At 36.1% G+C, this 23,516-nt stretch overlaps 1 protein-coding gene across 6 annotated transcripts in view; it reads right to left on the bottom strand.

The window, feature by feature from the left end:
- Positions 1-1,742: 1,742 nt before the first annotated feature.
- RTN4 (reticulon 4) overlaps positions 1,743-23,516 on the bottom strand; it is a 173,063-nt gene continuing 151,289 nt past the window's right edge. For all 6 annotated transcript variants that reach the window (XM_059943338.1, XM_059943337.1, XM_059943339.1 and 3 more), the window contains 6 exons: positions 16,463-16,670; positions 13,020-13,158; positions 4,101-4,170; positions 3,396-3,442; positions 3,150-3,208; positions 1,743-2,759 (listed from right to left, as the gene is read on the bottom strand). In XM_059943338.1, the coding sequence (XP_059799321.1) occupies positions 2,717-2,759; positions 3,150-3,208; positions 3,396-3,442; positions 4,101-4,170; positions 13,020-13,158; positions 16,463-16,670 (566 nt within the window). In that variant the 3' untranslated portion in view covers positions 1,743-2,716. The remainder of the gene's footprint in view (positions 2,760-3,149; positions 3,209-3,395; positions 3,443-4,100; positions 4,171-13,019; positions 13,159-16,462; positions 16,671-23,516) is intronic.

Raw genomic sequence — 23,516 nt, 5'->3', positions numbered from 1 at the left:
TATGTTTCTATATACTTTAAAAATGTTCATTTTTACAAATAAGGAAGTTGAACAGGACAGCTTAAGTTAGATTCACTGAACTAGAAATATTGATAGCCTCTGTTCTCCACATTTAGCTTTCAAAACCAAATGAGCCATGTATAAACAAGTTGAGACACTTAATTTTTTTAACGTTTCATTTGCAGAGTTTTATATCCATTAAGTGCCTTTGAAAGCTTCCAGGTTTGTGGGCTGCTGTCTCCCCTCCCCCAGGTTGTCTCCTTTCTACATATGGTGCTAAAACGTCAAAACTGAGGAGGGCTACAGGACCCTCAGCAGACTCCTGGTCTGTCACCCAGGTCAGGTATTTAGTTAGGTCAGGGCTTCCTAAATGAAAGACATCAGTTACCTGCTTGGGAAACAGTGGCTATTTGAAGTTGAGCAGCAAAGAAACTTAGATTCAGGAGTCGGAGGGTGGGTGGGTAGAACGGGTTTTCATCATATTGAGTGCCAAACCCACAACATCCAAAACATTTCAAATAAAACAAACCTCTACTACAGAACAGAAGGGAAAAAAAAAAAAAAAGCTCAAGTAGGTCCAGGAAGATGAGCTGATTTATCTCATTAAACCTAAAATGGTGATAAATGAGGTGACCTGAGGCTGTGCTGGGTTTACCACTCCCAGAGTGGGGTGGACTTGGCCCCAGTGATTTGTGTCACGTGAACTACATAGGTCAAGTCTGGGTTTTTAAAAACTCTCTGCGGAACAAATTCCTAAGCCCAAATAATATTTGACAACTCAAGATTATAAAACAAAATCATCTAGCTTAGAGTTCCTCAGAGTTGGCTGGATGACAGAATGTGACTTGGCCAGCAAACCCAGAAGGTGTCCTAAACCACCTCCGTCGTACTTGACACCTGGCCGACCGCTGACAACGGCGAGGGCTGACGGCGCGCTCGGGACGGCAGGCTGGGGAGGGACTGGGGCTCTGAGCTCGTATACCAGTTAGTCCTTCCAGTCAGTGAACTAAAAAATTCTGCATCTTGAGTCCCTGGCTATTTGCAGTTGTCAGTTTACAGGAAAGGTGAAACGAAGCATTTTCAATTAAATAGATTAACAAACATTTACCACAGAAGTGCTTCAGCATTCTAAATGGATTAGATCACACGTTAAGCTATTTTTATATGCCAACTTATTAATGCCTTACATGAATCCACTGATAGGTCGTTGGGCCCCCAGTTAGAGTCCCTATGCAGCCCTAATTCTGTGTTCCGTAACCACGTGACTGGTGATGCTGAGTGATAACCATGTCTGCCTATACTGTACCACTGACCTTTCATACTGATCGGATCCCGCATTGAATCACCACGTGAAGAACAATAAACTGATCAATGAGGACATGTACACTATATTTAAAGAGCAATAGTGTCTGTGTCAAGAAAAGTTCTTAAATCTGATTTGTAAACATTTATATGGTATGATGATTTTCCGTATGTTCATAAATCCTGCACTGTATTCTGTGTTAAAATATTGGTGCATGTATTTATTTTCAATTATCAAAGTATAAATATATAATTTAAAAACATTTTGGTATGTGTCAAATAAATTTGATTATATAAATTGTTCTTTTTGTTTTCAAAATAAATGTAGCTGTACTCTGAGCTTAAAACCTTTCTGAAAGTACAAGCCACTGCACACTCGTGGAAGTGAAGTCTACCATTTTGATCTGCAGCACGTTCAGGAAACCAAAATACCAAACATATTTTAAGTCTATAAGCTTTATTGATACTTCGCTTTTACAGTTCACAATGCATTCCACAGATTTAGAGTTCAGTACAGCTTAAACCACAATTGTATAAATCGTCATTTTATAATTAATTTCTTGCATAACAATGTTTGATATTTGCAAACAACACTTTTGGAAGCATTAGATTCAGTCCAGGGTTTGTGACAAAATTAACTAACTACAGTAAGACTGTGTGATGAAGTTGATGTCGAGGAGTTCTATTGGCATGGCATCGTTTCATGTTGAAAACAGATGGTAGTGCTCCTAGAAATATATGTTCTTTTTCTAGCTTAGGTGCTTTGGAACTACACACATGAAACCAACGACTGAAATATCAAGCACTGTGGGGCAGCTGGAAAGGTAGGTAGGTACAGGGCTAAGCTTTGTGAAACACTATATATAGATAGATATATAATCTATATTTACTTATATTGGCAATTAATATAACAGTAAAATTCACAATACACCTAGAACATACCAGCAAGGCGAGCCTTTTCACTCCTGCTTTGGTGGTATGATCTCGTCTAAACATTTCATTTCAGAAAATCTGCATCAATCTACACAGACCATACACAGTGCACAAACTGTGAAAAGGGTTATTTTTTCAGCTCCACTTTCTCTGCAATTCCCCAAATACAGCAAGACTACCTGCAACAAAGTATAATATACAGCTTCCTCAGATCTTTTTTTATTCACCAGTGCCTCATACAGGAAAAACAAATAATATGATTACTGTTTAAATCCATACATAGCAGCTTACAACACTTAAGATGATGAACACAGGGCAGTCAAGACAGGTCATTTTTCCTCAGATACTGTGTTGCTAAAATAAAGATCTGTGAAACTGCACTGCAATGTCAAGGCTTCATTCTTCCCTGACCCTCCCCCATGGAATCAAATGAATATCCCCTTTAAAGATAAACTCCTATTGTTAATTATTTCGGGCTTTTTCATTCCGCTTTGCGCTTCAATCCAGGGATTTTTGCTTGGATTCTACAAATGAAAAGGAGGGGGAAAAGGTCAATGTAAATATTTTGAAATTTTAATATTTTGTTTTCTGCTTCTTAAAATGTCTGTCCTTCAAGAATTACTTGTACATTGCTCAGCTTATACAAGAAATAAAATCCTAAGGCTGTCAAACTATGAACTATAATTTTGCCACCCTGGCCTCACAAATTAGACTTAAATACATATAAGTACACATAGAAATTAATGATCCAAATGTTAGAAAAAAAAATCTTTTGGCAACTCTGTCACACTTTAGGTCTGATTGAAATTGACTACTCATTATGTCTTAAATATGAGAATACTGCACTGTTGTCAAAGCCAGTACATCTATCCTTAGTGTTAAAAAAAAAAAAAAAAAAGATTTTAAATACTCACTTAGCCATAGCATCTTTAACATTCTTATTTGCAAGTCCTAGATAATGATCTATTTGCGCCTGAAAGAGAGGTAGAAAGAAGTTACTAGAAAATTACCATTGCTAAAAAATCTTATTAAACATATTAAAGGCTTAAGAAACCACCACATTTCTCATTTTTATAAGGCTGTGGAAGCTGGCACTGATCCATTTCTAAGTTCCATATAAGAGCGTGTGCTCTGTATTCTGAAATCTGCAGTTAAATTACCTGATGCCGTTCATAAATAACAGGAACACTGAAGAGTGAAATCAGAGCTGAAAAAGGAAATACACAACCTTTAGAACAGACCGGTATGATTTAGGGAACAAACACGACAAAGCCATCAAACTGGCAGCACCCTGAAGATAGTCAGACGTGTCCCTAACGAGGGCGACACAAGCACCTCCTGGGGGCCCCTGCTGCTGGGGAGCCGCCGCAGGGCACTGAGTCAACCAAGGGAGGCTGCAGGGACCATTCCTGGCTTCAAATCACATCATGCAGACTTTATAAGATACAGGCATCCCTGGTCTCGGTTAGTTAGATCTATGACTGCACCATCAAATAAGGCCACCCTTGATCTGGTTTACCACTGTTAGTTGGAGTAGTCTTCAGGAAGTAAAGTGGCATTTCCATAAACAGTATCAGTATTAGCAATTTATTTAAAGAGATCACAATCTCTAACCTATATCCTCTATTTTTCCTATAATATTAGGATATTCTCCCCTAAAATGTCTTTAAGCTCCTTGCACACCATCTTTTTTTTTTGGCTGTGCTGTGTGGCATGTGAGATCTCAGTTCCCTGACCAGGGATCGAACCCACGCCCCCTGCAGTGGAAGCACAGAGTCTTAACCACTGGACCGCCAGGGATAGTTCCCCCATCCTTTTTTTTTTTTTTTAAGTAATTTTTCATTCCAATGGTTTTGTAGACTTACCCAAGATCAGTAGCGTGAGACCATTGAACAAGGCACCAACATAGGTAAATACCCACATCAACACTGCAAACTATAAGAAAATAACATTAGCCACTTAAAAACAAAATTGAAGTTTTTTTTTTTTTAAGATTTTTTTTGATGTGGACCATCATTAAAGTCTTTATTCAACTTGTTACAATATTGCTTCTGTTTTATATTTTGCTTTTTGGCCAGGAGGCATGTGGGATCTTAGCTCCACCGCCCAGGTATCGAACCACCCGCACCCCCTGCATTGGTAGGCAAAGTCTTAACCACTGGACCGCCAGGGAAGTCCCCAAGTAAAGTTTCTTAATTAAGCCTTCAAATAAAAACCCATCTAAATGCCAAACTACTAGAGGCATACTCCTTGGAGACTTGGTAAAATAATATGGGTATTTCACTTCTAAGTTGCCAGTCTCCGTTCAGGAATTTCTGAATCTAATTAAAACAATTAATAGACTCAATTCATTTTTCTCTGGACTACACTACCAAACAGTTGATTCTGTTTTCTCTGAGATCAGAAAACATACCAAAGGTACACCACCTTACCCCTCCAGCTCTTCCATAGCACTTAGCTTCTAAATGGGAAGACTGGAAAGCTATCATGAGAATTAGCTATGTTAAAACTGATTTTAAAGTACTAACAAGTGATTCAAGATCTGTAAGAGCTGAATAATTCAGACATTAAAATCTCAGACATCTGAATAAGCAATAATGGTGCAGAAAGACTTATTATCAGGGAGACTAGGTTTCAGGTACCAAAAATATCAGCTTTAGCATTTTATTAAGGATCAGAGGCACTGTCTCTCCAGTGATACATGTTTTAACAGCCAATGAGGACCCCTTGGAATGAGGACTCCTCTAACTTTTATACCTATTAATAAAATTGACCGTTATTATTCTTTTAGCCACTGCCTTCTTTATTTATTTAGCAAACACTAATCCAGTTCTTACCATATTAGTGCCAGGCACTGTTTTAAATGCTTTACAAATACAAACTCATTTATTCCTCCTAATAACTTTATGAGGTAGGCACTGCTATCATTACCACAGCAGATGCAGACACTAAAAAAATAGAGTGTAGTAACTTGCCCAAGTTGAGGTAATACTTCACTCATATTTCATATTTCACTGTCCCCTCCAGGGGACTGGGGACTGCAGTGAACTGACTAAACTCTCCTATTTTAGTAATCTGGTCTCAAAATCTGGGATTTTTTTTTTTTTTAATCATTAAATACAGCAGTTTGGGAAAGGCCTTGTTTCTAAAAAGTGATTTCATTTTGAGAAGTCCTTTATTTCCTCTCCATACTTTAGTTTACTCATGAATGGTTGAAAAAGAGAATTTCAAAGTTTTCTTCCAGTTCTTGGTGACATCATATAGTAAAAACTCAATGCCATGTTCAGAGCAGTTCTTGAAGACTTATAAACACAAGGTCAGTCAGGATTTTATTCAGCATTCAGCAGGAGCAGATCCTTTGCTTCCTATTAAGAGCCTTCATGTGTCTGGCAATCTCTCTGCCATATTTAGTAGGTCACAAACATACCACCATGATGCCACCATCTACAACAACTATTTAGGTACCAATAACAAAGTATATATGAAAAGAAGGAGAGGAGAGAGGAGTTAGCACGTCCATCATCTAAAGCAGTTACCAGCAAACTTTTTCTGTGAAGAAAGACAGTAAAATAATAAACATTTTCGGTTTTGTGGGCCACAAGGGATCTCTTGTCACATATTCTTTGAATATTATCCTTTAAAAACATAAAAACTATTCTTAGCTCCCAGGCTGTACAAAAACAGGCCATGGGACAGACAGGCAGTAGTTTGCCTACCCTTATCTAAAGCATATCTTTGTCCATGTGTTCATTCTCTCAACAAAATCTGATTGAATGCCTACTATCAGCTGGGTACGGAGCAGTAATTATAAAGTATTCAGACTCTAGTCATTATCTTTACTGCAGGTTAGGAAGACCCTTTGGATTCCTGCAGCAACTGTCAGTTCTACAAACAGCAACACTCTGCTTACCCCTACAACTGAATTTAATGTTCAAGTGAGCAAATATCAAGCCTTCTTAACACTCATCAATTGAAAATCAAAAATTAAATGCTGCCCTGGTCTTTGCAACCGCTATGAAACCACTGATAGAAAGGTTTGAAGCATGACTCCAGTTAGCAAGCCTTTTCCCTCTCACACAGTTTTAGACTCCTATTGCAAAAGCTAAATATAACTGCTGCACTTGAGCAAGTCTACCATAGAGCAACAGAGCTATTTTCATCCATCACCACCCACAAGTCGACAGGGAAGAGTCGACCTTCTACATTTTAGAAGAAATTGCTTTAGCAATAAAGACACCCTTACCATGACAAAATTCAGAAACTAACACACAAGCTAGAAATAAGTCCTAATTTGGTCATTAAGTCACCGACAAGGCTGCACTCCAAAGCCACAAAGAAAGAAACCCTTCACACCTAGGTGATCTAAGGGGCTCAAATATCACTAGACTTGCCTCTTGGAGGACACTCTTTCTAAAAGCCAGACTATCCAGACACAAAGAGAGGAACGGAGAGAGGCTTCAAACGTCTATGGGGCCAGGCAGGTGACATAAACACATGAGAGAGCCCTGGTAAGGACTGAGGCAGATATGTGCATTCTCCCTCTCAAGGAGCACACACAATCCAGCTCCACAGACTGTTGCCAAGCAAGTATTCCAGGCTAATGTTGCCAAATTTTCCCATTTAAAGAGACCAGAAATTCACATTTTTATGTCCTATCACAGAATTTTTAAATGTTGCAGCTAAGTTTGGAGAAAATTTAACAGTTCAGGGGCCCAAAACAAAAATATTGGGTAAGGGTTTCCAGAGAACACACCATCAGAAGAGAAAGGAGTTAACCAGCATCTAGCAATTGCACAATTACTAAAACTGTCAGTAACAACATCAGCTAACAAATTTTTGAACATACATTAGGTCAGTTAATCTCATCATAACCCCAAAAGTTAAATACTGTTATTATCCCCATAGAAGAGAAAAACCAAGACACAGAAAGATTAAGCAAGTTGCCAGACTAGAGGTGACAGTGATCTCAGGTTTATCTGACTCCATAATCTCTGCTCTGCTATACAGTAAAACCATTTACAGAGTAATCATTTATTAATGGTCATGAATGTGCACGCTATTACAAAGAGGCAGGGAAAAGGTCAATAAACACTTTAAACCTACAAATTCTATGCTCTTCCATGGCAAATTCTTGGCAACGCTGCAGCCAATGCATAGTAATTGAGGAAGTCAAAGGCCCATCTCTCTTTAGGCACTAATGAGACTAGAGGAAAGAGGGGCAAAGTACAATGGAGGTCTAGTAAATACTTACCAGAAGAGGGCAAGGGCCATGTCTTGTTTGTCTTTTGTCCAGGGGAATAGGGAATTCAATTTAAGTGCATATCACATACATATCTCATTGAAAAGCTCTGCAGATCTTTTTATTAGATGATGTCTCCGTGGGGTGGGGAGGCATTTTGAAGGAAAACGGGTGGAGGGTGTTTAACAGAATTTCAGAAATTACTTTAGCAATTCTCTGACACTTTCAAACTTTTTCTGAAGTTTTAAACACTGAAAATCATTTGACTTTTGACATCTTCAGCCTTATTCATTAGTATCACATTTTCCCCAGCCAATTTCCTGTCTAATTTTTCTGTGAGCCAAAGAAACCAGAAAGGAAACTGTCAAAATGTGTATGTTAATAAATGCCTAAGAGCCTGAGGGCTAGATTTTAATGTCCTTTTGGGTCAGCTATTTCTGGAATTCAGGCCTTTTTTGCTCACTTTCAGATTTCAGACTGAATTCTGGAACATTATGGTTACCTGATGATCAGACAACCATAGCTAAAAATTTTCTTATAATTTTAACATATATTTTCACTGAAAGTCACAGAACTGTCATAAAGAATCCAGTCTTTATCACCCAAAGCCATATGACAGAAAAATAAGAACCTCTGCCGAAAACACCTAGTCTTAGTATCTAGTAAATAAAAGTATTAGACTTTTTCTTGGGATTTGAGGTTTCAAAAGGCAGAACCCCCTACTAAAGCTGAGCCTTACTCAAGAAGTCCCAAAGCTGAGCCCAGCGGAGACTGTCACATGCTTTTCTTTTATAATAAAAGGGGTGCAGAAGTAAGCGTAGGGGGAAAACTATAGCCCAGGGTTTACAGCTTCAAGTCATAACTTTTAAAAACAGTGTTCTCCAAGCAGTGTCCTTAGAAAAATTAAATCACAATTTCAGGGGATGGGACCCCCAGCCCTTCCCCTTCCCAAGTATTATTAAATTTTATAGCTCCCCAGTGGTTCCAACGTGCAGCCAAGACTGAGAACCATTGTTTTACAACAAGAGCCCCTTTCAAAGACAGCTTATACAGAAGGTCAATCACAGAAATGGAATTAAACCTCAACTAGGTGGTTTAAATTTGTTCAACTATCTTATACTAGTTTTCTGGTGGTAATGGGTTATTTAAACACAGTTGACGAGTATCACTAGGTTAAAGAAAGTTATCCGGGCTCTTCTGGACTTCTCAGAGACTAATAAAGTGATATACACTAGGCTCGTCAAGAAAAGGACATATATACAGGTTTCACAGCTTAATTTTACTAGAGAACACTCCTCCTTTACTTCCCTTTCCATTCATTCTCCTTCCCTTACCTTATGTCTGGCATGCAACATAACAAACCCACTTTAAAACAAATCCTGAGGATTGATCAAAACATTTGCCTGTGGTAAAATTTTACACTAATGTCTGAAATAAATCCTACTGAATGGAATTAGAAATATTTTTTCAGTGATTTTGCCCATAATATTTGACTAGAATTAATCTTTTGGGAAATGGATTGTTGCTCAATCTATGGACAGTTGAAAACTTTTCTAGGATTTAGAAGCTTGCAGGTAACTGCAAAGAAGCAAAACAAATGGAACAATTACAGTTGACCTTTGAACACAAGAGTCTGAACTACACAGGTCCACTTGTCAGCATATTTTTTTCAATAGTAAATACTACAGTACTACACAATCCACAGTTGGTTGAATCCATGAATATGGAACCAGGGATACCAGAGGAACCACAGATACAGAGGAGCCTTGGATAAGGAGGAACCGGGGATATGGAGAGCCAACTATAAACTGTACATGGATTTTCAACTGTGAGGAGGGTCAGTGCTCCTAATCCCCACATTGTTTAAGGGTCAACTGTACACAAGAATTTAAAAGGAGAAATCTGCAGAACATGTCTTATTTTTATTTGTCCAAGTCAACCACCAAAAAGAGATCTAGACCAGGCACAGATGATGAACCACTACCTCACATCAAATCTTTTCCAACAGGCCTGATGAACCTTGGGGTTTGGTTATTTCTTTAGAATAACGTATAGAATAGCCTCTCTCACACAGCACCAAAAAAAACGATAATAAGCAAAAAGAAGAAAAATTTCACATGGTAAGAATAGTGGCTCTATATTTTTTAACTTCTGAGGAAGAAGGTTTCAAATAGAAGTAGTGGTAATTATGACCCAGAATCTTGAAATGTAGATTATATAAATTTGAGGGCATGAAATACTTATAAAGACAGTGAGTTATAGAGAAACCTCTTTCAAATTTTAAAAAGCTATTATTTTAAAAAAGCCACAGAGCTTGATACAATGTCAATTTTCTAAATGAAAAAAGATTTATAAATGAGACTAATTCCCACTGCATTTTCTTGAAATCAGGGTGGTTTCCATTTTCCTAGCTATGAACCATATGATAAAAGAAATCCAAATCAAAAGCTGGATCCTATAAATTTTTTTAAAACTCTGTTATTTAACAAGATCACAAATTCATCTGGAAACTGGAGAGACTGGGGCTATTTGTTAGCAAACTTTCCAAATTTAAAATCTGAATATAAGGAAATAAAATCAGTTTAACAGAGCAAATTGATTTTTCCTTTACATTGAAAAAGTGAAAGAAAAAAAAAAAAACTGCAAAAACCATTTTTGCTTGCTTTAGGGAGGAAGAATATGATTCTCCTGCCAACTGCTGTAGCTAAAAGGCAAAAAGTAGCAGAGTTAGAGGGAAAATAATTTTCTTTTTAAAAATGCTCTCTATACGTACAAAAACTATGGGGGATAAGAGTGGCAAATGCTCAAGGAACTCTCTCTAGAAAAAGACTACTATTCAGTCATTTTGAAAAGAGACAAGTGTTTTTTTCTCAGCTTTTTCCAATTAAGACATATTAAGCAAGTATCCTGTGTTTCTATAGTACCCTTAATTCAGTGAAAAGAAACAAATGAAATCTATACTACTCACACACAATGACATAAGGTTTAAAAGTCCCCCCACATAGAATCGCAAAGAACCACAAAGTTCGTCTAGGAAGACCCTTCATGTATATTATCAGAGGGTTTTGCATTGGGAGAATAAGACTAACACCCTACCTTATTCTTTGCCTCAACAGATTTTGAGACCTAAATGCAAAGTTCATTCTAAGTGTTAATATGCTGAAACAACTGTTATTTATTTGGAGCCCTGAATGAATTGCCATCTGGAGAAGTCACCAAGCAGCTTTCCTTGAGCTCTGGGCTTGCCAAAAACACTACTCGGGAAAACCATTCAAATAAGTTTTATTTTTCTCTTTTCTAATCCTTAAGGAGAAAAAGTAGTAAACTACACTTCTAATGCAACTCTTTTTTCCCCCAATATTAAGAAACAAAGAATGTTTTAAAAATATAAGAAAAACTCATAAAAATAAAGCATTCCAGAAAGTAACCTATCTCGTTATGTGCCGCTTCCCGTTACTTTCAAATTAGCAAAATCACTCAAGACAAGAATTTACCAAGTTGTTTCTCTCATTTATGCTAGCTTCCTCATAATAACACAATTGTTTAAAAAAAACAAACAAACAAAAACCCAAGGTAATTTTCAAAAGAAATTTTTAAAATGAGATTTAACAGCAAAAAGAAATTATCTCATAAATGTAATTTATTAATAAAATTTCCTCATATTCTATTTTCAAATACCTGTGCAAATCAGATTTTAAACGCTTTCTAAAGTATTTAATCAGTCCTCCTCTAACATTTTCTCACTTCCTTAGCCTTTGCAAATATTTCCACACCTATATAACCGTCTACACAGAGGACTGTGTATAGATGACAATAAACTCTGAAAGAACAAATAAGTTTTCAACTGATTAAAGACACGGGGAAACTTTAAACTGTAATTTGTAAAAACTGGAATACAATGAATGAATCATTCCCAGATCAATTAGTTTTCTTTTTAAACAGATATCTTCAAGAATGCCTCTTCTCTCAAGAAAAATGTTAAATTAGACATACATAGCTACCTTCACTGCTATACGCTGCAAACATGATGACTTTTAGTTTCTTTTTGTTGCAGTTTTTATTAAGTCTATCAAAACAGTGACTCCTCAATCAAGTTTCATGATGCCTTTGTTTGAAGTCAGCCCCCGCAACAATTTCTGACTGCCAAATTCAGAGATGGCCCTTTGCTGTTTGAAGCTCTGTTATCACTATTTACAGTGTTTCTTCTCAATCAACTCCTACCCACACAACCCTTCATCTTAAACTGCACTAGTACCTTCCCCTCAATAATTTTTCAAACATGTTCTACCCCAGCACTCAAGCTATATATTGTGAATACCACTTCAATAAATAGGAGCTGGTTTCTTCTAGGACCCATGTGTACAAGGTTCTATTTGATTTACTCCCAAATATTATTTGTTCCCTTTTGAAACTAATCAAACATCCCAAATGACATAACTATGATCTTTTTATTTATAGACTGACATCAGATTATTTCAAAGCACTACTACAGAATGAGTCACTAAATGCAAGCAATCTACACAAAAGAGATAATAATAAAAGGAAACTAAATTATTTACCATTAATATTATTAGTAACGGACATTCCAAGCCTTAATAGACGGAGAGAAGCACACAGCTGAAAATAATGTCCATTTACTGGCCTATTAAGGCTAAGATATTTGTCAAAAGCATTTTGAGCATTTAAACCTATTCTGACCAGTTCAGAAATTGTTTCACTGAATCTAAAGACCCAATCATCCAGTTGCTATGACATCCTTGGTTTGCACAATAAACTGCAAACTTGTACATATCTATCGGAAAAGAGAAATTATGGTAATTACTACCACAGTACATTTCTACCCAGACTTAGATTGGAAACAAGTCCGTCTTAAGTCATCGGCAATAATACACACAACACAAACGGCAGGTTACACATAAAGGAAAAGCACTAAAGTCCCAGTGCTAGGGGTTCACATTACGTGACGAGTTTAGTGCTCGCTTTAAATCAGTCTGAACTTTGGGGAGCTGATTTGCAAGGTGAGACTCTAACAGCTGCTATGTAGCAAGATCCAAAAACTAAAGAAAATTCCAAAGTTTACCAACTGGTGATTAGTCCAAGTGTTTCAGAATATTAAAGTTTTTCCAGAATAAAGATCCCAAGAAAGTATAAAAAAATATGAAATAGCTTATATGTATGTATGAATCACACACAAGCTAAGAAATTAAGTCCTAGTCTCTAAAACAAAGTCAAGCAGATGAAATCATATCTGGTAATAACTCTATTAGATAATCTTTATTCTTACAGTCAACACTCTCTTTAATCTTCTCACTTTTAATCCTTATGATTTCCAAAAGTATGAATTTATAACATTTTCCTTTAAAAAGGAATTGTCTTTCCTCCATCTTAAATATTTGATCAGATTCTGAATTTTGGAACCCAAGTTTACAGTAATGATTTCATTACATCTTTATCATTTACTTTAATATAGAAAATAGAATTTTACTCTCTTAACTCTGATATTAAATTCTGGGTATGCCAAAGAATGGAAAGCAAGTAAATTTACCTTCAGAGAATCAACTAAATCATCAACTAAGAAGAGGCGCCTGAGTTCTTTTATCGTGCAGTTCACATGGCCAAGAGCAGAATTACTGTACTTCTGAACCAACTCCTCAGATATACCAACTTCAGATTCCAAATACGCCCTAGAAAACAAAACACATCATAACTGTCACTGACTGGATGATTTTCCCTGGATGTCTGTCAATCAGCAATTATATATCTGTAAAAGAGGACATTAGTAAAATATTTTACTATGGAAGCCTACTCTTTCCAAATTAAGCACAATGTAAAAACTCACCAAGCATGGGGTATTTCATTGATAACGCAGGTATAGAAAACAAGCATACGCTTTGAAATCAGACCTATCTGAGCTTGAATCTTAAGCTCTACCACTTACCTGGCTGTGTAACTTCTGAAAGTTATTTAGTCATCCCTCTAACCTCAGTCTCCTCACTTATACAATGGAGATTATCTTGAGATTTCAGTGAGTAAAGTGCTTAACACAATCAGGCACAAAGACGCACTCAATAAATGGTAGTTATTATTATGGATTTGGTTTTTTCAGGAGCACATAATGTTACCTCATCAAGTTTTCCTAACAAAACTTCTACTCATTTCCAAATACTATACTCTCTCAGCCTAATCTTTAGGGGAAACTATCCAATAAGTCAAGCCCCCAATTTTGAAACGGCTGCCAAAAGTCAAAAGGCAATCTCAGTAGAACACAATAGTTCCTGTCCATTTAGATGCCCCAATCTATACTGAGATCTAGCTGGAGTTGTTAAATTTAAGAAGACAACTGTAATGGGGGGAACAAGTCAAGTAGGCAAGAATGCAAGGAATTGTTTCATTAGTTACTGTTTCAAAGAAGCCATTTATCTTAGAGCAATCAGAAGTGCTAAGGATTCTCTCTTATCTGTTGGAAGCAACTCTTTACCCAGTCCCTCCTCAAAAACTCCCCATATCCATGGACCCTAGTTACACTGGAAATTACAGTCCTCTATGATAACTCCTTGTCTCATAGTTGTACCCCTGAAATATGCCCCAAATGTGCCTCCTCGTTTTCATTCGCTATACTATCACTACAGTTTAAGTGCTCAGTATTTAAAAACTGGAATAGTCTATCAGTGTCCAAACCAGTCTCTAATCTATCTTCTGATTCACTCCTTCAGCCAATGCCAGATTCGTTTTATTTGAGCTATACTAGATAGTGTTATTTAGGTTGAACTCAGGTGGGAATTAGGAGACATGCTACCACCTAGCTATGTAAACCTTGCAAAAGGCATTGAACTTCTTTGGGTCATGGGTCCAACTCTACCAAATTAAAAAACAGACTTCCTGAATCCATTCAGACTCAAACATTCTATGATTCTATGGTTCCAACTTTTCAACCACAGCCCTCCTAAATCCTTCCAACCTTATTTCTCACTACAATGTTGTAGCTCAAACTTGAGCCATTCACCAAACATTTTTCATGTTAATGTGAAGTTTTGTTCCTCACACTGTTTTCCCAATCCACAGTGCTCTCCTCTCACCTCTGGAGATAGCACACCATCAGTAAGCACCATCTCAAATTCCATCCATACATGATGCCTCTCCTGACCCTACTATGTAACTCTAACAATGCTTTCTTTTGTATTATTCTTATAGTAATTACCATATCCAGCCCTGAAATATAAACATGTGTATACTTGTATATTTTTTTAAACTGTCAAGGACTAGGAATATATCTTCATTAGTACAGTGTCTAGCATAGGACGCTTGTTATTTATTAGCCAACAAATAGCAAGTTATTATTATCAAGTTAAAAACGGTCAAACATTCACACCTACCCTTAAGTCAGCAAAAAATTTATTTATGCTGCTTTAAGAAATATAGAAAAGTGGCTGATACAACTTTAGCTGGTATTCTGCTTCTTTGTACCACTGCTTTTGTTCTTGCTGAAGACAAGATGCCTGGCCAGCAGGCCACAAAGGCAGCACTCTCCATCAATGACACCCTGTGGGTATTTACATTCATTCAACTGGCATTTATGTGATATTAATGCAATGCCAGCACAGTCGTCACTCTTTTCCAATGACCACAGGTTATTACATAAGAACTGTATGATATTAACTTTACTAATGTGACTGGAGAACTTGGAAAACTGTCCAAAAGGCTTGTTAAATTGGCATGTTGGCTGAATTTACTTTATAATAACCATAAAAGGCCTTTGAGCTAAGGACAGTGTTTCTAAGGAAATAAAGAATAAAGAAATCACTAGTTTCTTCTAAACGTCTTCTTTAAAAATCAAACAGTATGTAAAATTCATAGATAATTTAGAATTGTTGGCTTGACAATGTTTTTATATATTTCAGTGTAACTAATTAAAAATCATATTCCTTTACGATTTGTGGCATGATATAACTCTGCTATTTTGAAGTTGCAATTTCAAGTTACTGAATTCAAAGTTTGTTTCCCCATCTGTAAGATGGAGTCGTATCTATTCTCATAGAGTTTCATGAAAACCAGGAGCCTGAAATTAGGATAATAGTGGTGTTAACTGATAGAAATTGACAAGTCTGAGATAAAAGACTCATTTAAAGACATGATGAATTAGTGGCTATGGGGGGCTGGGTGGGGAGTGCCTGCGAGAGGTACTGATGCAGAGTGTCTTTTGGGTGTGATGAAAATGTCTGGAATGAAATGGTGACAGTTGTACAATTCAGTGAATATACTGAAAGCCACTGAATTGTACAGTTTGTGAATTATACTTATCTCAATTTTTAAAGGGAGGTGAGGGTGGGGAACGTGATGAGTATGAAGTGAGGTCAGAAGACCCAAGCTGAGGTGCGTCCACCCCATTAGCAACTGGAGAGATAATGCTACTTGTCAAAATAAGGTAAGAAGATGACAGTTTAGAGACAAGGAGATGCTGAAATAAAGGAGCTATCCAAAGGATAATACAAAAGTAATGCCTTAGGGAAGGAGAAGAAAAAACTAGATAGAGAAGGAATGGTAAGAAAAGACATAGACATGATGAGGAAGCATAACAGAAAAACATTAACATACTATTGGAAAGAAAGGTATTTCTAATATCAGACAGCATAAAAAGTAAGCAATAAAGAAAATATAACTCTCACCAATCCCAAACATGTTAAAAAGATACAGCTTCCATAAAAGTAAAATTAGGTAACCAATACCTACTTCTAATAAATAAATATTACTAACAAGTAGTAGCGTTAGGCAAATGATACATAAACCCAGTCTTTTCCATCATGAGCCTATGAAATGACTGTTAGGAAATCTTAAAAGCAGATGCTTTTGGTATAGGTTTTCAGCAAACATTTGCAATTATCTTTTAGCAGTAAAAAATGCATGTCTGTAACTCTACAGATAGAGTGAAGTCTCAATACTACTCTTGTTTACAGCGCTGCCAACATGTGCCTTGTTTTCCGAACATCTCACCTGAATGGGTGGCCTTCATCAGATTTCTGGATAGCCTGGATCACACCCTTATATATCCTAAAGCTGATAGTCACAGAGAGCAGGGCCAAGGCAATGTAGGCCGTTACACTCACAATGCTGAATACCGTCAATGAAAGCAGCAGGAATAAGCTGGCACCAAACACCACTCCAGTCTTCTTAATGTCTCTCCAGTAGAGAAGGTCAACAACTAAAAATTTAAAAAGAAGAAATCTGAAATTAGAACATTACTTTACCCATTTTTATTTGGCACATTTATATTTACTCCACCCACAAAAGTAAAAAGGCCTCTAGATAAAGCAAAACCAAAACCTAAAATACTAAAGAAAGATTAACTTTATAAGCTAAATTTTAAACCCACCCTAAGATGTATATTAGCATAACACCTTATATTGATTTCCACTTACCATAAAATATTTCTCATTCAAATCTGTTTCCTACATGTCCAAGTCATTCTGGCTATACAAGATTATTAAATCTCTCAAGCCCAACACAGCAGGATGCCTAATCTAAAACAAGAGGTTTCTTAAAAATCATCTTGAGGGTTTTTACCTTCACAAAATGCATGATATATACATTCAAATAACAGAAAAAGTATCTTATGCACTCACTAAAATAAGATACTTCACTGACCCAAAATATATTTATCTGCAGAAAAATCACTAATTCAAAACATGCCAAGAAACTAAAACTTTACTAAAAACTACACAGATGAGTTTCACAGCTCTGCTTTTAAAAGATCTCTGAGAAACTTAACAAAATTGTAACCTAACTTGGCTATCATTAAACAAAAATTTCCTGCAAAGCAAATAACAGAGGGAAACAGCCTTTAGATTACCCAAAAAGCTATTTCCCTCTAGGAGTAGGTACATGCAATGCCATAAAACTTTAGGTGTCAAAGAAAAAATGTGTTGCAGTGTTATATAACGTTTATTAATAGTAAGGAGTCAGACAAAGCTAACCTAGCAAGTCTGCTCTTGGCCCATGGACACAGGCCACTGTGGGGATCAAATAACCAGACCTGTGGTTTCAAGATCAGGTTATGTACAACCCAAGGAGAATTCTGCAGTGTGCCAAGGGGCTCTTGAATTCACAGGCTAAACATAATTCATCTCCTTCTGGACTGTGGACAGTTAGGGTGGGGGGAGCAATCTTACAGTAAAATAAATATGGATATACTCTCTAGTACAATTTTAAATAGTTGTTCATTTTCAAGATGAAGGAGGTGACAAAGAAAAATCACATTTCTGGGGGCTGCTTTGGTCTTGATCCCCAGGTCCTTGAAGGTATCTGACTTTCCTTTACTGTTAAGGGTACTTTTGTGGGAAAAATTATGCATGTGAACTGTAAAATGTTAGATATTATTATGAAGCCCTAAATTCCCATTAGCAAATATCATTTGAATACTGATTAAGATATTTTAAATGCCCATCACAGTGTGTCGCACATAACAGGGGTTCAACAACATTTATTATGTTTAGGGAACATTTATTCCATTCTCCTAAATAGGATTTGATTTGAATGCTATTAATTTAACATCCTATATATGATTTACGGCTTTGTTTTCAAACTCTGATTTCAATTATTTATTAAAGTTTTCCCTATTTCAAGTTCGCTCCAACTCTGCCGAAAACATCTACATCAGTTTTGTTCGATTCAACTAGTTTCTACTACTGTACCAAGATACTAACACAACTGCGACCGGACCAGAAATAGTGTATCTACACTATGAATAATAAACACTGACTAAAGAAATAACAGCAATGCTAATAGTTTTCTGACATTCAGCACTCATTGAGCTGATACTGTTCAAAAAATTCAACCTAGTAGAATGAATTTAAAAACCTGAAAATGGGGACGTGGACTTTTCTTTAAGCCCTGTCCAACTCTAAAACACTATAATTCTAGGAAGATGGTAAGACATGAAAACAGTATCAGTAAATTCTAAAATAAATATCACACTATTGTGAGAATTTAGAAAAGGAAAAAGACTGGAGGACATTTTAAGAGACTGTGAAAGAGACATATTGAGCTGGGTCTTGAAGAATGGGTAGGAATCTAGAAAACCTATAGGGACAGGCCTAATTATAAGGGTCTGCTAGCAAGGGCTCTAATAACTAATGTCGTTTTCTTTTCTTTCTTTGAGCAGCGTACAGCAAGAGGGCAGGGCAAGCAATGACAAAGTCAGCCTTTGGTAACATTCTTTCCTGGAGGCTCCCCTGTGCCCCACAATAGTGGCTCATACAAGACAAAGCACTTAGACTCCGGAGGCGACTCACCTAGACTCAACCACTGGCTCCATAACATACTAGCTATGTGACTTCAGGCAAGTCACTAAATTCCTCTATACTTCAGCTTCTTCCTCTATAAAATATGTATACAAATAGGAATGATCTTACTGAGATACTGTAAGGATTAAGTGAGATAATGAATTAACAAAACTCTTCATTAATCAGATAATGAATATAATACATTTAATATAGTATATAACATATAATAAATTCTTAATAAATGTCAAAGCTGTTATTTTTTTTTGTTATTATTATAAATACCACCACAATCATTATCACCTTTCTTATCCAGGTATTTAAATAATAAATATACAGAGAAAAAGAAAACAAAATGTCAACCTATGAGTAACTTTAAATAAACTGTATTGCTGTGTTATGTCACAAACATGTTACTTTATAAACCACATGGAAAAGGATTTTAAAACTTATCTAAGTTTTCACTATTACAGGGCACCTAAAAGTTGACAACCTAGAAGAATGAGCAAGTATGGTACACCCCAAACCTACTTTTATATGAAAAAAACCCTCCTTTGTAAAAATGTCTGGTCCTCAAAGTGCTCCAAAACATTAACCTTCAAAATCCCTATTAGTGATAAAAAATAAATGCAGATATCCTCACTATTCCTTACCATCATTAAAAACTAGTCAGTACAGGAATAAAGACGCGGACGTAGAGAATGGACTGGAGGACACTGGGAGGGGGAAGGGTAAGCTGGGACGAAGTGAGAGAGTGGCATGGACATACATACACTACCAAATGTCAAACAGATAGCTAGTGGGAAGCAGCTGCATAGCGCAGGGAGATCAGCTCGTGCTTTGTGTCCACCTAGAGGGGTGGGATAGGGAGGGTGGGAGGGAGACGCAAGAGGGAGGAGATATGGGGATATATGTATATGTATAGTTGATTCACTTTGTTATACAGCAGAAACTAACACACCATTGTAAAGCAACTGTACTCCAATAAAGATGCTAAAAAGAAAACTAGTCAGTAAAACCTGATTATGAAATAAATGACTTTAGACTTAGAGGTATATACAACATATATTAATGTCTAACCAAATTACCTAATAAAATAGAGTTACTGTTTGAACAGTTTCAATGACTAGATAAAGAATTATTTATAAGTAGTCTATGATTTCTATATAGATGGCTATGGTACAAGGAAATATCAGTGACTGGGACTCAAGAGACCCACATCCTAGTACTGGCTCTGCATTGTATAACTCTGGATGAGGCTCTACTTCCTCTAGACTCACAGAAACTAACATGATTCACAGTTAGTACAAAGATACATATCAATCTTGCATTCAAATTCCTAGTCAGTGCGTCCAAATTAGTGAGATTTAATGCCGTATTATCTGTGCCAAATAAAATTTTAAAATATCTGCTTCCTTTCTCGATCTAAATTTACTGGGGGGAGGGAGGCTTAAATATTTTTATTTATATCAGTCTTTTTGAAATGAACCTTCCTAGAAACTCTTTCTTTTTTGGTCAAACATTATTAAAGCTTTAGGAAAACAACAAATTCATATTCCTATAATTTTTCAAGTGATCATGAACTATGTCACTATGACAACAGTATGAGAGGAGGCAAAAAAAGACTGAAAAGCTATACACTTTTTACGCCTGAGAAATGTTTTCAAGGTTGCTGATCTACATTCTCCACATATCCCTTTATTTCCTGAGTCAACATTTACTGGGCACTTAAATTATACCAAATACTGTCTGTAGACATTACCTCTTTCAATTTTTAAAACCCTATGAGGCAGGCTTTCAGACAAGAAAGTGAGAGCCAGCTCTTACATGACTGGACCCAAATCATTTAATTAATAAGTGGTAGAACATGAATTTTTAACACAGACTTCCTATTGATGAAACTCACACTCCTCATGTATGATGCCAAATTAAAGGCTCAGCACATTAAAGTCCTTCAAAATGTTACACATTTGCACATATAATGAATAGGCAGAGTATAAGCAGATAATTATTACATGTGAGATGAATCATAAAGGCCAAGAAGAAAGTAAAATTAACAAGATAGGTTAATTAATAAGGAACTTGTAAATTTTAATGTATATACTTCACCTACAGTTAAATCCAAAAAGGAGAAAAGAGCTCTATTCCAATATTCTTGACCTGTATGTTTCCATAGTAGAAAACTATAATTAATCAAGCTGTTGAATGCATCTTTTAAGAACCATGTGAATCTGATTAAGAGTGTGGTTTTCCCAGTAGGCTTTCCTATTGGGAAGAGAATACCCTCCCTGCTAGCTTAATATTTACATACAGCTGATAGTTAAAATTCTGGTGCTTTGGGTATAATCAAGTCAATTTCCCCAAAGTTGATGATATGGGAATAGTCATGTATACAATCCAGCAGTATTCAGTGACTGCAGCCTAATATAAATCTAACTGCATGAAAGTACAGTAAACCATAACCTACTACTTCCTTTCCACCTATTAAATGGTTCCTAGAAATGAGATCTTTTCAATAAATGGAAGAGCTCTGAAAATCCTGTATGCAAGTCGATACATATTGTATGAAAATACGTAAATAGCTATACAAGAGTTCTCAAAGTAGATACCATGAGAGTCTTGTGGAAATAAACCCCAGGGATGCCCTGGTGGAGCCTTAAAGCACAGAGGAGGAACAAAGGGAAGAAGAGTCAAGAGAGACAGGACAACTACGTACTGATAGGCACACGTAAGACAAAAGTAATATTTCCTAGAATAGGAAGGTCTGAGAGGCAATCTATACTGTTATCACAGTCATTGCGCAAAGTACAGAAGAATTTCAATCTTTTTTTGTAAAGGAATTTAAGAAATTGTTAGTGAAGCTGTAAGGATGAAAAAATATTAGTTTCTAGCCACCTTAATTGATGCTCACCAATATTTCAGGTCTCAGATTCCTTAAATTGGTTTAAATGAAAAAACTTTGGAAGATTAAGTTTATCCAGGATTGTTGATTCTCAATAGAGGGAGTCATAAAGTTTTATTAAAACCCTTTCTGAGAAATATATTGAAATACTATTGCTTCTAATATCCATCAAGAAATTTATATCTATTAGTTGATTTAGATGTTTGCTCAATCCTGATACCAAAATCAGGCAGACACATCACAAGAAAAGAAAACTACAGACCAAGCTTCCTTATGAATACAGACAAAATAATCCTCAACAAAGTACTAGCAATCTGAATCTAGCAACACATAAAAAGGATTATACACCATGGCCAAGTGGTATTTATCACAGGGATACAAGGTTGGTTCAACATATGAAAACCAATCAATAATACACCATATTAAAAGAATCAAGGACGAAACCCCACATGATCATCACAACTAGACACAGAAGAAGCATCTGACAAAATCCAAGACCCTTTCTTTATAAAAACACCTGACAAACTAAGAATAGGAATGGAAGGAATGTCCTCAAGCTGATAAAGGTTATCTACAAAATACCCACAGCTAACATCATACTTAATGATGAAAGACTGAAAGCGTTCCCACCCACTAAGGCCAAGAACTAGGCTAGGATATGCCCTCTTTCAACTTCTATTCAACACTGTCCTGGGGGTATGGAGGCAGGGCAATTAGTCAAGAAAAAAAATAAAAGATGTGCAGATTGTAAAGGAAGAAATTCAACAATCTCTATTTGCAAATAACATGATGTTGTAGGTGGAAAATCCTAAGGAATCCACCAAAAAGCTACTAGAACTAATGAACAAGTCCAGAAAGGTTGTAGAATTAAAAAAAAAAAAAAATCAATATACAAAAATCAATTGTATTTCTATACTAGCAACAAACGATCTGAAAATGGATTAAGAAAATAATTCCATTTAAAATAGCATCAAAAAGAGTTTAAAAAGAGTGAAAGACTCAAACTGAAAACTACAAAATATTGTTGAAAGAAATTAAAGAAGACAAATAAATGGAAAGACATCCCATGTTTATGGATTAAAAGGATTATTAAAATGGTAATTGATCTACAGAGCAATCTCTATCAAAATATTAGCTGCCATTTAGCAAAAACTGACATACCAGTTGCAGAATTCCTATAGAAATGCAAGAGATCCAGAATAGCCAAAAACAATTCTGAAAAACAACAAAGTTGGATAATTCACACTTCCCCTTTTCAAAACTTCCAACAAAGCTACAGTGATCAGTTTGGTAGCTGCAGAAGGATGGACAGATAGATTATGGAACAAAATTAAGAGTCCAGAAATTACATTTACATTATGGTCAACTGATTTTGACAAGGATGCCAAGACATTCAATGGGGAAAAGAATAGTCTTTTCAACAAATGGTGCTGGGACAACTGGATATCTAACTACAAAAGACTGAAGTTGCACCCATACATTACACCATATACAAAAATTAACAAAATGGATTAAAGACCTAAAGAGTTTAAAGTACAAAACTCTTAGAAGAAAAAAATAGGTATAAATCTTCATGATTTTGGATTAGGCAATGGTTTCTTAGATATGTCACCGACAGCAGAAGCAGTTTAAAAAAAAAAAAACAAAAACAGATAAATTGACCTCAATAAATTAAAAACTTTTGTGCTTTAAAGGACACTATCAAGGTGAAAGTTCAACCACAGAATGGGAGAAAATATTTACAAATTAAATATCTGATAAAAGACTTGTATTCAGAATATATTATAAAAACTTCTTACAACTCAACAATAAAAAGACAAACCAATTAAAAACGGGCAAAGGATTTGAATATTAATTTCTCCAAAGA

This window comes from Balaenoptera ricei, chromosome 13 (assembly GCF_028023285.1).
Source record: "Balaenoptera ricei isolate mBalRic1 chromosome 13, mBalRic1.hap2, whole genome shotgun sequence".
Classification (NCBI taxonomy): Eukaryota; Metazoa; Chordata; class Mammalia; order Artiodactyla; family Balaenopteridae; genus Balaenoptera; species Balaenoptera ricei.
The sequence above is the reverse complement of the archived record's forward strand: the minus strand, read 5'-3'. Positions and strand labels throughout refer to the sequence as shown.